Raw genomic sequence first — 13,388 nt, 5'->3', positions numbered from 1 at the left:
TTTATTTAGATAATCAATAATTTGTTTAAATTCTGGCAAAAAATCTCTATATGATACAATGTAGAAATTACTGTAGTAACAACCCTAAATTCTACATAAATATAATCTTAGAAATTTACAATGGAATAAAAAGAGTCTTAGAAATTAACTATGCAATAAAAGTATATAAATATAAAATTTAAAGCAATCATTCATGAAAATGTATGTAAATCTGAGATATTATATATTCTTGGAGCATCGTATATTGTCTGTGTATACAAAGTTTTATATTATATATGATAGCACAGTATCAGGCAAAGTAAACAAACTAACGACTTTACCAAGAGTAATGGTGTATTTTTTGCTATCTACTGACATTTTTTCAGCCACGCGTTGGGAAAAATAAATTTTAAAGTTTGTCATGCATCCCTCTAACCCTCGTCGTGGCGAATGAAAGCAAAACCACTGGGCGTCAGTGGTGTGAGGGGTCTCTTTATATCCACACAACACGTTCGGTACATTTCCATAATGACGTCGCCACAGCGGCTGAGTGAAATTTTAATTGCAATTTCATGCACACTCCGACTCGACTCACCTGCACATCACTTTCAGGGTTGGACATGAAAAAATACTTTTAGCTAAAAAATAGTGTTTTTTTACTTGTATTTATTACAATACGTCATTTCAGAATAGTATTTAGCTTATTTCCATTTTTTACAAATCGTCGATAATATAAATATTGCCATAATTGTATAAAATTTAATTATTTTTATTTTATATTATTTTTACGCTAGCCCTGTGAAACAGACTTAAAACTGTCCAGCAAAGACGGGAGTAACACAAAACACTTGTGCTATATACGTTCGTGTACAACCGCAAAGAAAAAGAGTTGTTCATTATGTTGAAGTTCTATTTATAGAATACAGAACACGGAGAAGACTAAGCAAAAGGCTGCCAAATAAGTTCAGGTCACGGATGACGTTGGATAGCTTTGAGAAAAAATCTAAACATACATTACTGTATATGTACATTCTATATAAGCAAGATTTTTAATCTTTTAATAATTAAAAATATCTTAAACAGTATAAATGAATTGATTGACAAAAATGTCTACAATTAATTAACAAATGTAAAATTCGGGGGAAAGCCTTGCCAACATTACACTGACAATATATGATACATACTACACACATGAATTGATGCAAAGATGATAGGAGCGTTGGGATACAATTCATTGCAATCTCGGCGTAGTATCCACTCGATGGAATATTTTTTGAAGTTGCTTAGGGGCGGTACCGACAATCCGTCAATGCTAAGCGTCTTTTAACTGCGAGTTTGAGTGTCCTAAAAATTCGCGATCGTGTCTTTTATTCTTACCCGTCGCAGCCGGGACGTCAGCGCTCGAAAACGCTTCTCTTGCACAAGCCATCCAGCTTCTCAACGAGCTTGCTTGCTTAACCTTTTGAATGTCGTAATGACGCCTGTGTCCAACGACATAACTGCTGCTAGTACACGGATATCCGTTGTTAATTTTGTATTTTTTTAAATTATTAAAAAAAATGATACTTACTTGTATAAAATAGTTTTTATTTTGCTCCTAGTAATATTTTTTAAACTATCAAAAAAATGATTTTTAGCATACACTGCATAATTTCGTTTGGCACTAAAAGGGTTAATGATGTTTTTAGCGATAGTTATGAGGAACTAAAAAATGTGAGGTTGTGCTCATCTATTTTAGATGTGCATCATAATTGTTTTTTATCTTTAATTTAAAATATTTATGATATTATTATTGTTTGTATAATGGCCATGATGACGCATTAGGGAATTTTGTTAACTGATGATGGTCAGATTTGTAATAAAAAAATACTATGTTTAGCTTTTTTCTTGACTTTTAAACAATAATTTTTTTATATATTATATTATTCGTTGATATGTCCTGAATTAAATTGCAGTAAATATAAACGCAAAAATAATGCATAAAAAATGTTATTTGTAAAAAATAGATATAAAATATGTATCTCCAAATGTTATTTAATTATTATTATTTTTGAATAATAGCACATTAATATTGTTTTATACTTTTATATTTATATTTTTAACCCTTTTATTTTTACAACTTATGTTCTTTAATATTTTACAAATTATTTTTACTTATGTTCTTAAATATTAAACAAATTATTTTTATGAAACAAAAAACTATACTAACTGATAGTGAAACATTTATATAAATGACATATAACTTGACAGTTCATTTAATCAAACATTTATTTTTTTAAATAATAAAAAAACAGTATATTAGTTTTAATATCCTAGCCGTATTCTAGTTTTTTGCCCAGGAACACAACCGTGCGTTCCAATTTTTAACACATAATTGTGAATTCACACACAAAATATCAGCATATGTTTATTAAATTTTTCACAATAATTTATATATATGTATATAGTTTATAATTTGACATTCATTTTTATTTTTTTCTATGACTATTTTAAGTGTATATTTTTTATTTAATATTATATTTTTTTTATTTAATATTATATGTACATATCTTTAACCGCATCACTGCAAAATCTCCACGGACTTTTGGCGCAACAACAAAAGCGTAGACTATATTTGCGTTAACACAGTCAGTTCAAGAGCTATCCATTTCATTATTATTATTATTAATTAAGAAAGAGATGGCGAGTCTGGGGTTACTCTGATTGTTTGATAAATATAAAAAATATAGTAATGATTTCAATTTTTGTTAATTTGTTCAAAATATTAAAAGGAATAACGATAAGCATATCGAACGCATATCCGTATCATGTGCTTCAGAACTAATAGTAGGGGTGTAAACGCAAACTTTTCATTTCTTTCTCAATCATGAATAATGATAAAATGAATAGCTCTTAAGCTGACTGTGTTAACGCAAATATAATATATCTGATTATTAGGCATAGATCCAACGACCTTACGATTACAAACAAAATAGTCAAAATGATTTTAATAAGAACTATATCTGATTTTAAATTATGTTTATTGCACAGACATAAAGTTTCGCTTCTCCTGAAAATTATTGCGATGGCGTAAGCTGCTTCTGAATGTTCATTACAAGTTGTTTTATTATTCATATGTAGTTTGACAGGTCAGGTCGAATAAGGCCAGGTATCGACTAACTCCCGTGATTAAAAGATCTCTGGTACAGACTTATCGAGTATCTAGGATATTCAAATCTCTGAAATTAAAGATCGATCGGAATCCAGAATGGAGTTAATATCCTAGGGTAGCGATGAAGATTTTATCTAGTAACTTAAACGGGGGTGCTTAAATTCTAGACAATTCGCCATTTTGACCTCTAGCAATGTTGTGTCTTGAAATTTCCCATTTTCTTTAACATTTCTAATAATCGTTATTGCGTTCAGTAAAGCGATATATGTTAGGTATATTCTGAGAAATATGCATTTGTACGTCTCTCTGTGTTTTGCAATTTGTTTATAACGATGGATTCATTAGTAGCCCACCCACTTATAAGAATTTGTATTTTTTGGGTGATCAGATATTTGCTTATTGAAATAATATAGATTTGTCAAATGAAAATTTTAACATACAAAGGAAATATTAAGATTATATTTAGCAGTCGCTCATTAAAAACAATAAAAAAAAAATATTACATAACGCTATTTTACTTATATTATATATCACACTCGAAAGTATAATGTATTGTTAAAAAACATATATAATATCTCCTGCACTTTATATAGATATAAAAGTATTGAGAATTGAGCCACAGAACCATAAATCAATGATACGGCGAAAGTAGGTGTAATCGAATACCAGCTAAGCCAAGGAAGCTATCGTCGGGAATGAGGTAAAAATAAGCTAGATAATACGTTTATGATTATCCCTCTTCTTGATTTATTCCTTGGGCGAATACTTTTTGGGGCAATTATCTTCTCCCATGGGTCGCTGCCAAGCAAGCCTTACGCTTAGCTTATGTTAATATAATACTAAGTATATATTATATTATATTTTTATACATGTACACACTATAAGTATACTGAGATATATTCAATGTACAGATATTTTTAATATCAGGAGTAATTTCTATAAATTATTTTTTTAAATATACATTTATCAATATTTTTATCAAGTATTATATCAGCTATTAATTTTTTATGCTAGAATATTTCATAGCGTCGTTATGTGTAGTGAAGATATTTTCTTTCTCCTTATCTCGTACGATATCCTTCTACTCCTGAAACGCAAATAATTTACGAGCGTTCACATTCCATTTAACACGACATTTGTGTAACGATAAGTTAACTTGCTAGCAACGTGAAAACTAACAACTTTGGTCTCATAACTACCTGCCAATGTTGGAAAATCATCAATCAACCCCTTTCGTGGTTCTAATACCCTTTTCGCTCTATTTCAAAGCAACTTAAACTGATATTAAAAAAATATTAATATAATATAATAAACATAAAACTGTTCAATTTTTATTTTATTATATGGAAAAATAACAGAAACAAACATTATTTAAAAAGTTTATAACATAACTCATGGGAATTGTGAGATAACAATAAAAACGTAATGGAGTAAGGGCACTGTAACACATAAAACATAATTAATTGCTTTGTGATAGAACTTTCTGTTCAAACATAAGATTATTTTTTTCAATACTATAACCAAATATACTATGTTTATATACGAGTATTATAATACATACATAATGTATAAAATAATATCATTAAATTCGAACAAAATTACTGACAATTATCTGCTAGCAAATTTCATTTTAAAACCATCAGCAGATCTTAAAACAAGCTCAAATAAAACAGTCATATCTTCTCTTTGATCGACAGATGTAAATTTATACTTCCTTAATATTTTAGCCAATATTATCTTCTCTTCCATCATAGCGAATTTCTGTCCAATACAATTCCTATTACCCGCTGAAAAAGGAATATAAGCATATGGATGTCTCTCGATACACAATTCAGGTAAGAATCTATCAGGGTCGAATTTTTCAGGATCAGGAAAGTATTTTGGATCTCTGTGCAGTTGATATATGAACAATCCCATATTGACACCAGCAGGAATAGTGTAGCCATCTTAAAATTAATAAATAAAAATATTAAAAATACATACTCTATTATTATTATAAACATAAAAAATACTACACCTATTTTGACTTCTTCTTCTAATACTCTGCCAATCATAGGCACTGGTGGAAATAACCTTAATGTTTCTTTTATAACTCTCTCCAAATACTTCATTTGTCCTAACTCGTTGAATGTGATTGGTCGTTCTTCATTTTCAAATATGTCGTTGAGTTCTTGATACACTTTTTCCTGTAGAAACATCAAGTCGATTATAAACATTGTTTAAGAAGGCAGCTTAATAATTCTTTAAGATAATTAAACTTTTTGTTTGCTAATTATCTTTAGTATAATAACTACATAGTCTATTTTACAATAAATAAAAAAAAATACAAAATAAATGTGAATTAATCTTTCCACTTGTATCGGCATTTATAATGAGCTTTAAAATCATTAAGCAAAAAATATTAATATTAAGAGAGATTTTACATTAATTAACAATTTTTTTTTAAATTTATTAATCAACATTTTTTCATAATTAAACATGGCTTATTGCAATATTACAAAGTTCGCTAGGGACGTAATTTGAGGGGGGGAACTGAAAAGTCCATATCATTTATTTAAATACAATAAATCTTAATGAAATATTGAAAAAAGCTGAAATTAAAAATCCCTGATCCTAAACCAGAAATTCTCGGATTATCTCTCAAAGAACAGAAAACAGTCTCGAATCTATCTCGAAAATATTGTTTTAAAAAAATCAAGGATCTATGGGACTCTTAAAGATCCTCATATTTATAATAATAACGTACCCGTTGATAAACCAGAAAATAGTACATAAAATAGTATAGTTTAACTAGTAAAATCATAAATAATATAATTTATAACTAATATTAATTTATTTAAAAATGTATTTTGTATAAAAAAAAATGGGTTATTGCTATATATATATACATATGTATACTTTTAATTTAAATTAATCATTTTATTATGTATGTAAACGTCAATGTATTTATCTAAGTTTAAAACCATAAATTTTAATTGAGTATAACTTTGTGCATTACATTACAACTCATTGTGTTTATTATAATAATACTATAAATATTACCTGACATTCAGGATGAAGACCCAACAAATAAAGACACCATGAAATACCCGTTGCAGTTGTATCATGACCCTATTTGCAATGGATTATATATGTATTTGAGAATTCATTAATTATCATTAATGTGTATTAAAGGCTTACTTCAAATGTAAATGTATCGACTTCCTCGCGTATAGACGTTTCACTTATATTAAATCCTGTATCGGACGCGTCCAATAACAAATCGAGGAAAGCTGTTTTCTTCTTTTCATACTCTTTTACAACAAATACAATAATTAAATACGCCATCTATGTACTTATGCTCAAAGCTTTATAAAATTTAATAAAAACAGATACCAAAATCATCTGATTTAGTGGTTGTGTCAGAATATGATTTAATCTTCCTATATAATCTCCTTTCTTTGATCATTTGAGTTGTAAAGTTATGAAGGATGTTTAAAGATTTATAAAATGCTTTTCCATAACTTGTAATGTTGAAAATCCAATCAGAATACAACCAAAGCCTTCTGCTACGAAATGCTATTAGTTCTGTTATTCTACAAAAACAGTTGTTATAAATTTTATAATTACATACATATATTATTATAAAAATAACTTACTCAGAAATAGACTTTACGTAGACAGAATCAGATTTTACTTGAACATTAACATTTGAACCCATCGCTGTTTCTAAAATACAACATATCTAAATTAATCACACGTTAATTAATTTGTACAAATAATTTATATCAATTACCACATATGATATCAAGAGTGGCATTTGATATATAAGGATAAACATCAAACACTTTATTGTTGTCGCTTTCTAAGGATAACTTATTAACAAGTAGATTAGCTTTCTCGTTAAACACTTCTAAAAAGTTTTCTAGTATTTTGAAATGAAACGTTGGCGTCATGAGTTTCCTATAAGAATGCCACTTAGCTCCTGAAAAATAAATTTATTATATAATTTGATACTTATTTTTCTTAATTATTATAAATTACCTTTAGAAAGTAATAAGCCATCGCCCAACCAGCATTCCAACTGAGTGTAGAAAATTGATTTCTCAATATGCTTGGAAGAGCCTAATATTTTCTAAAAATATATTTCTTATTATTATTATAATATTTAAAAGATATGCTTGGAAGTAATAATACCTCCATTTGTTCAGCTCGACTTAAAGTAACTATCGGTTTTGAGCCAAGCCATACTCTGAATATTGGTCCAAATTGCTTAAATCTTCCAAGAATATTCTTGACAACCTCTAATTTTAACGCAAAATATAAACATTTAAAGTATCAAACATATTCTGTTTTCTTTACCTCTCCTTTTTGCTGCTACTTGAAAAGCATTACCCACCAGTGGATAAGTTTTTGGGCCTGGAATCAAGTTGATTAATTCGGTAGCATAGTCTTTCTTTGTGTATTTTTTTCTCAAAATTATAGCACCAAATATAAATAATATTAGCCATAGAATTCCATTAATGCTAATGTAGCGCCAAATTATCTAAAAAATTACAGAATACAAAGATATAGAGGAATTTATTTTTTATAATAATATTATTGTACTCATGTAGGTACTATTTTTACAATACATTTTTTAAAGCACTTATTATGGTTTTACTTATAACATTTAGAAATCATGCGAAACGACAACGATTTGGTTAGACAATCAATATTATAAATTAGCAGAACACCTATAATTGCACAATAGCCACTCAAACTTTAAAAAAACACAATTGCTATGCTGTGACGTAATTTGTTAATTGCCCAAAATCGATTTATATGAACGTTTGTTTATAGTGAAGCAAATCGAGCAAACAAGGGATCGATTTTGTATCATTCGTTTGAACGAAGCGATGAATCAATAGTATACTCGATACCGAAAACAGTACTGCACTTGTTCTCTTTGTCCCAGGGAAATGTGTCACGTGTTATAATCACTGGGTAGATGGTGTACTTGTTACCTTATGGAATGTGTCATAAGGAAATGTATCACGTGTTGAATGTATATAAATATGGTAATGAAATAAAGAGATAGCACTTGATCTTGAACTTGGAGAGAGAGAGAGAGTGCGGTCAGAACCAATACAAAAGCGTACTCATTTAAACAAATCGTTAATCTGGCCGATTCCTCTTCCCCGTCCTTAACAGTTAGACTTTTGTTTATTAGGAAGTTTAAAAGGTTTTGCTGCATGTATTTTTTATCCATATTGTAGGGGGTCATAATTTTAACAAATAAATCACTTGTTTTCCGTATTTAGACAACACAGTATTAAAAATAAAGCTTGTATAAACACGAGCGCGATAAGCGTCGTCGACAAGCGAGCTGACGCAATTCTAATGCTTACACTACACTCTCTGGAAGTTATCCGAACCGAAGTTCAACTGAAGTCGGCCGAGGTCGTCGATTTCCGAGTAGCGGCCACACTGCCACAAATTTCATATGCCGTCCAGACGACGGCCGTGAACGACGTCCGCACGGCGGCTGCTGTACAGCTGACATATTTGCGCGCGATAGAAAAATGTGCCAAATAATCGCAATTTTTAAATTGTCATAATATTAAAATTACTCTACTGATAATTATAAAATTTTGTGTGGGCACTCAACAATACAATATCAGTGAAAACTTTTCGGTCGTAAATATTCAATTTACGCAAAATATTTTTCGGCTTTTGCAAAATGCCATAAGGCATAAAAATGATACTTCAGAATACGAATACCACATGTGTGACTATCCTAGAATTTGTCGCCATCGATTCTAAATAAGAATTCGTTATAGTGTGACATATATATAAACCGATCTAGGAAAATACATAAGGATATTCGAAACGATTTTTTTAACAAAATCAAGTACCACTAATTATTTTTTAATTATTTAATTTTTTATGAAAAAAAATATAATAACGATATCTGTTAGAAGAATATACTATCAAAAATATAATTAATCCCTTTTGGTGCCCTAAAATATTCAAAGATGTCAGTAAGAGTCTGTTGAAGTCCCCGATAAGCATGTGGTATTATTATAACTTGGCCACGTGACCACGATGCAGCGCTCGTTATGCGTGTTGACCATAGGACGCCTACAAGCATACTGAAATTGAACCGAGTTACTCGTTCTATCTCAGTTTGCGAAAAATCATATCATTATCTCTTTCACTCTCGTCACTTAACACGCGAGAGAGCGAAAGGGGAAGTATCTCACAGCTCGCGCTCGAAAGAGCAGCTCCGAGTTTCTTTGACTTCGGTCCGTTTGCCGACAATGTTCGGAAGCGCTCGAAGCTGGCCAAGTCGACTGAATTACCCCCACTTTACCTCCCGTTCTCGGTAGCTTCGGACAACTTCCGAGAGATTTTAGAGCGGGCAGAACCGAACTCGATCGAAGTAACTCCGAAGTAACCCACTATATTCTCCGTCCTTGGCCAACCTTGGCCAACTTCCAGAGAGTGTAGTGCAGGCATAACATTCGGTCTCTGGTAAAGCTGTGTCGCACCAGTAGATGATTCCCAGAATTTTATATTCCCCGAATCGGGTGAAAGTTTTTACGAACCGGGAATAATTTATTGCGGACCGGTGCCGGTCCGCGGACCACCAGTTTGAAGACCAATGCTTTAAACTCTATCGGCCGGTATGACAAAAGTCTACCGACTTGTTTTTGTTTCTCACCCTCAGTGAGTCAATTTCACAATAATTGCATCATTGCATCATTTCGGATTGGATGATGTACACTTTGGGTTTGCTGGGTCGTACAATTAATGTACTCTACAACTATTTTCCTTGAATTAACCAATAACGTAATAATTTTCTTTTCTTTTTCACAATCGTAAACATAAAAATGCTTATAAATCAGTATTTTTATTTAAAAGTATGATTGTAAATTGTATCATAACATTTTTTATTTCATAACATTTTACAAAATAAAAAATATTATCCTTAATGCAATAAAAAATGTTATGATTACTCTCAATAGTATGTATGTACATACATATTGTATAATAAACAACTTTTACTATTAATTTTAATATTATGCACAAATGCAATATTTGTTTTAAGATAATGAATTAAAAATAATTATAATAAATTACTTTATTGAATCGAACGAACAGTAGCTGTATTCCAGTTTTCTTTGGTTCATTGCGATGGATCAGCTAATACTTTTATATGTACGCACAATGTAAGTATATATATTTACATCACAAATTTTAGGCTTCTCAATCGATTTTATAACATCAGGAATACAATAATTTATTCTTGTTAATTTAATTTATATATAATAATAATTTTATGCTTAATATGTATAGGTAAATACATAATTATATTTTTTTCTGCAGTGGTTTTAAAAAATCTAGGAAAAAAACATTATTTTTTTCCGCAGAGGTAAGATACCTTGATTGTGCATATTATTAAAAAATAATAAACGAAATCGATTATTTCTAAACAACGAGTTTATTGGGACAAAAACTAGTAGTGCACCTAGTAGTTAAAAAAAGGTTTTACTAACATCGCAATATCACCTCTGTGGAAAAAAATGATATAGCTTGACTAGTATAAAGACATTTTTAAATTTATCTTTATCACATTAGCAAATATTTAATATGCTAAATATAAATATATTTTGTCCTCTGCGACATAACTTTAATACACTTTAATAATAGTGAATTATCTAAGGCAATAAAAGTCATTAATTCACTACAATATGAAGTTACTTAACCACTTAAACGCTAGCGACTTTGATGATTATTTTTTTTAAACAAACTATTTTTTAAAAACAAGTTTACGAATTATTTAAAAAATATTTTTTAATTAATTATTAAAGATTATTGTATGTATTAGCTTCATTATTCACTACACCAAGTATCTTATATTTATTTAAAGAAAGAGATACAGATGCGTGAAGATAATAATTAAAAAGTCGCTGGCCTTTAAATAGTTAACTATTAGGTATGTGTGAAATATACTTCTATTATTAATATTCTTCCTTAAAAACTTCTTAAAAATATTTAAGGACTTTGATATCTACAAATATCGTCACTCCTATATTTAAATATGTTACTTAGTAAACATATGTATGTATATATGTAAATGAAGATGTTACATCAAACGTATATTTATCATTGAAATAAATTGATAATTTCGTTACCGAAACATTTTTGTTGTTTACCAGTGTGTTACTGAGCAATTAAATGATAATAAAAAAATAAAAACAAACCATATCTTTCGAATTCATTTTAAACGTGTAACTATAATTAAACTGTGCTCTGCAAGTGGTATTTCAAAATATATTGATAGATCTTTGTTTATTTTTACGTTTCACTCTAACACTAATTTTGCTCACTGTCCAACACATGTATTCTATGCACCATCGTGGGTACAACTGATCGAATAATCTTTCCGAGCGGCAAGTTTCTGACCTCCAACAGTACTAAACTGGAGAGTAAACCTGTATATCTACAAATAAAAATAAAATAATTGCTACGAATTTTATATCAAAACTGTTTTATTTGCATTAGATTATTAATATTATACATAATATTAGTTAAGCATCTAACAAGTTTAATATGTCTACTATCAGAATATTTTCAAAAGGTAGATGTTAATGATTGAATATTAGCTTATTGATCAAATATTAAATATTGGTAACCATGATAAGCATTGCAGAATGTTAATGTGATAGACGGAGAAAGTCAGAGTAGGAATCTATGAGCATAAATTCCTCCAGATAAGCTAAAAAAACTGCTCACTGGTGATGCTGCACTGCAGCAATAAATATGCAAGTCAGCAGCACGTTCAATTAGGTTCTCAATGAAAAAATAAGCATCTGCTCACATAACGGTATTACTTCTCCATTTTGTAACGCCTCTACACTAAAATGCTTTAATCAGCTTCCTGAATGGTCTGAGGAGCAACGTGTGACGCTAATGCTGCTCATAGAATAATATTGTCTAATATTTAATGTGATAAGATGAGAGGTATTTTGTTTAATATAGTCAATTTTTATGCACGAAACCTTGTTTTTTCTTTAGTTCGTTTTTTGTCATAACGATTGTTTTTTCTTCAAGTTTTATTTTAAGCACCAATTTAATGTTACTTCTACGAAACAATTTAAGATGATGACTATTTTTTATGCTGGATTATTTGCCAGTACAGATAAGTGGCTTGGAATAAATTATTTAAAATAACTATTAATCTTATCGATTTTTCTAATTAATTTTAAAGTAAACATTCAGGACAATCATATCCTAAAAATAATATTATCCAGGCGTGCACATCGCATTGCAAGAATTATTCAAATCTGGACCATAAATTTGTGAAAACTCGCTAGCACATTGCGGGTGGAATAGAAGCCATTTGTTCTCAAACATTATCTTTCAATTACTGTCGTAAATGCCACCTCGACACAAAATGAGTTTTCTTGCAAATATATTCTTTACGACAGCCAAAGATTCGTTAGACATATTGCATGTGACGCCATCTTGTTGAAACCATGGCCTGTTATTGTAGGCTTCAAATTCTTGCAATTCCGGGATGAAAAAATCATGTATAATGTTGTGTACCAGTTAGAATTCACGATTACAGCCTCACCTCGTTAGTTTTCGAAGAAATAGGGGCCAGTAATCCCCTGATGGAGCATGAACGACGTTCCGGCCCCATTACGCCACTGTAAACGACATATCTTATATTACAACTTACACCGTAATAAATATATACATTTTGGCGCCGGATGGTGACGGATGGCAATTAGACACAGATTGAGCTGCTGCATTAGTAATATTTTATTAAAAAGTGTGCACGAGGCAACACCGGCTGTTGCGAGTCTGCCAAAGTTCGCCAAAAGAATGTTTACGTCACGGCAATGCTACCAAAGCCGCCTAGTTTGACCATAATAAAACCTAAATAAATACATACATAAATGGGTCCCCATAACATATTTGCTTGCTCATTACGTATAAAATATTTTCTTATTAGCAACTCAATATTTTCTTTAATTAAAATGCATTAGAAGTCGATAGCTGAATGGCATGTGCTACACAGCGCATAATAGTATACTCAGCAATGCGTATAGCACTACCAAAATTGATAGCATTTTATTTGATTTGGAGGCGAATTTTTGACCTAATATGTAACTTATGCATTAATTCGACCAGTGGTCTCAAAAATGGAGTACGCGTACCCTATAGCAGGCATACTCAAACTTTTTCGGTATGTGGACCAGTATATAGTTTTAATCTTAACTAGAGA

At 30.1% G+C, this 13,388-nt stretch overlaps 2 protein-coding genes across 2 annotated transcripts in view; one reads left to right on the top strand and one right to left on the bottom strand.

Moving 5' to 3' along the window:
- stl (ADAMTS metallopeptidase stall) overlaps window positions 1-13,388 on the top strand; it is a 137,338-nt gene that overhangs the window by 60,785 nt on the left and 63,165 nt on the right. The gene's annotated exons all lie outside the window — the stretch shown is intronic.
- On the bottom strand, window positions 4,450-11,580 carry LOC148231931 (cytochrome P450 4C1-like). The gene is made up of 11 exons (XM_088191739.1): window positions 11,359-11,580; window positions 7,472-7,655; window positions 7,307-7,413; window positions 7,154-7,244; window positions 6,906-7,094; window positions 6,769-6,838; window positions 6,506-6,705; window positions 6,311-6,423; window positions 6,173-6,241; window positions 5,148-5,316; window positions 4,450-5,076 (listed from the first exon to the last, which is right to left on the bottom strand). The coding sequence occupies exons 1-11, from the start codon at window positions 11,374-11,376 to the stop codon at window positions 4,739-4,741; spliced, it is 1,548 nt and encodes a 515-aa protein (XP_088047865.1). The 5' UTR covers window positions 11,377-11,580; the 3' UTR covers window positions 4,450-4,738.

Source organism: Plectrocnemia conspersa, unplaced genomic scaffold (genome assembly GCF_051122295.1).
Source record: "Plectrocnemia conspersa isolate PC_06_02 unplaced genomic scaffold, ASM5112229v1 ptg000009l, whole genome shotgun sequence".
In the NCBI taxonomy this organism is placed as follows: domain Eukaryota; kingdom Metazoa; phylum Arthropoda; class Insecta; order Trichoptera; family Polycentropodidae; genus Plectrocnemia; species Plectrocnemia conspersa.
This window is presented reverse-complemented; position numbering and strand designations above follow the sequence as displayed.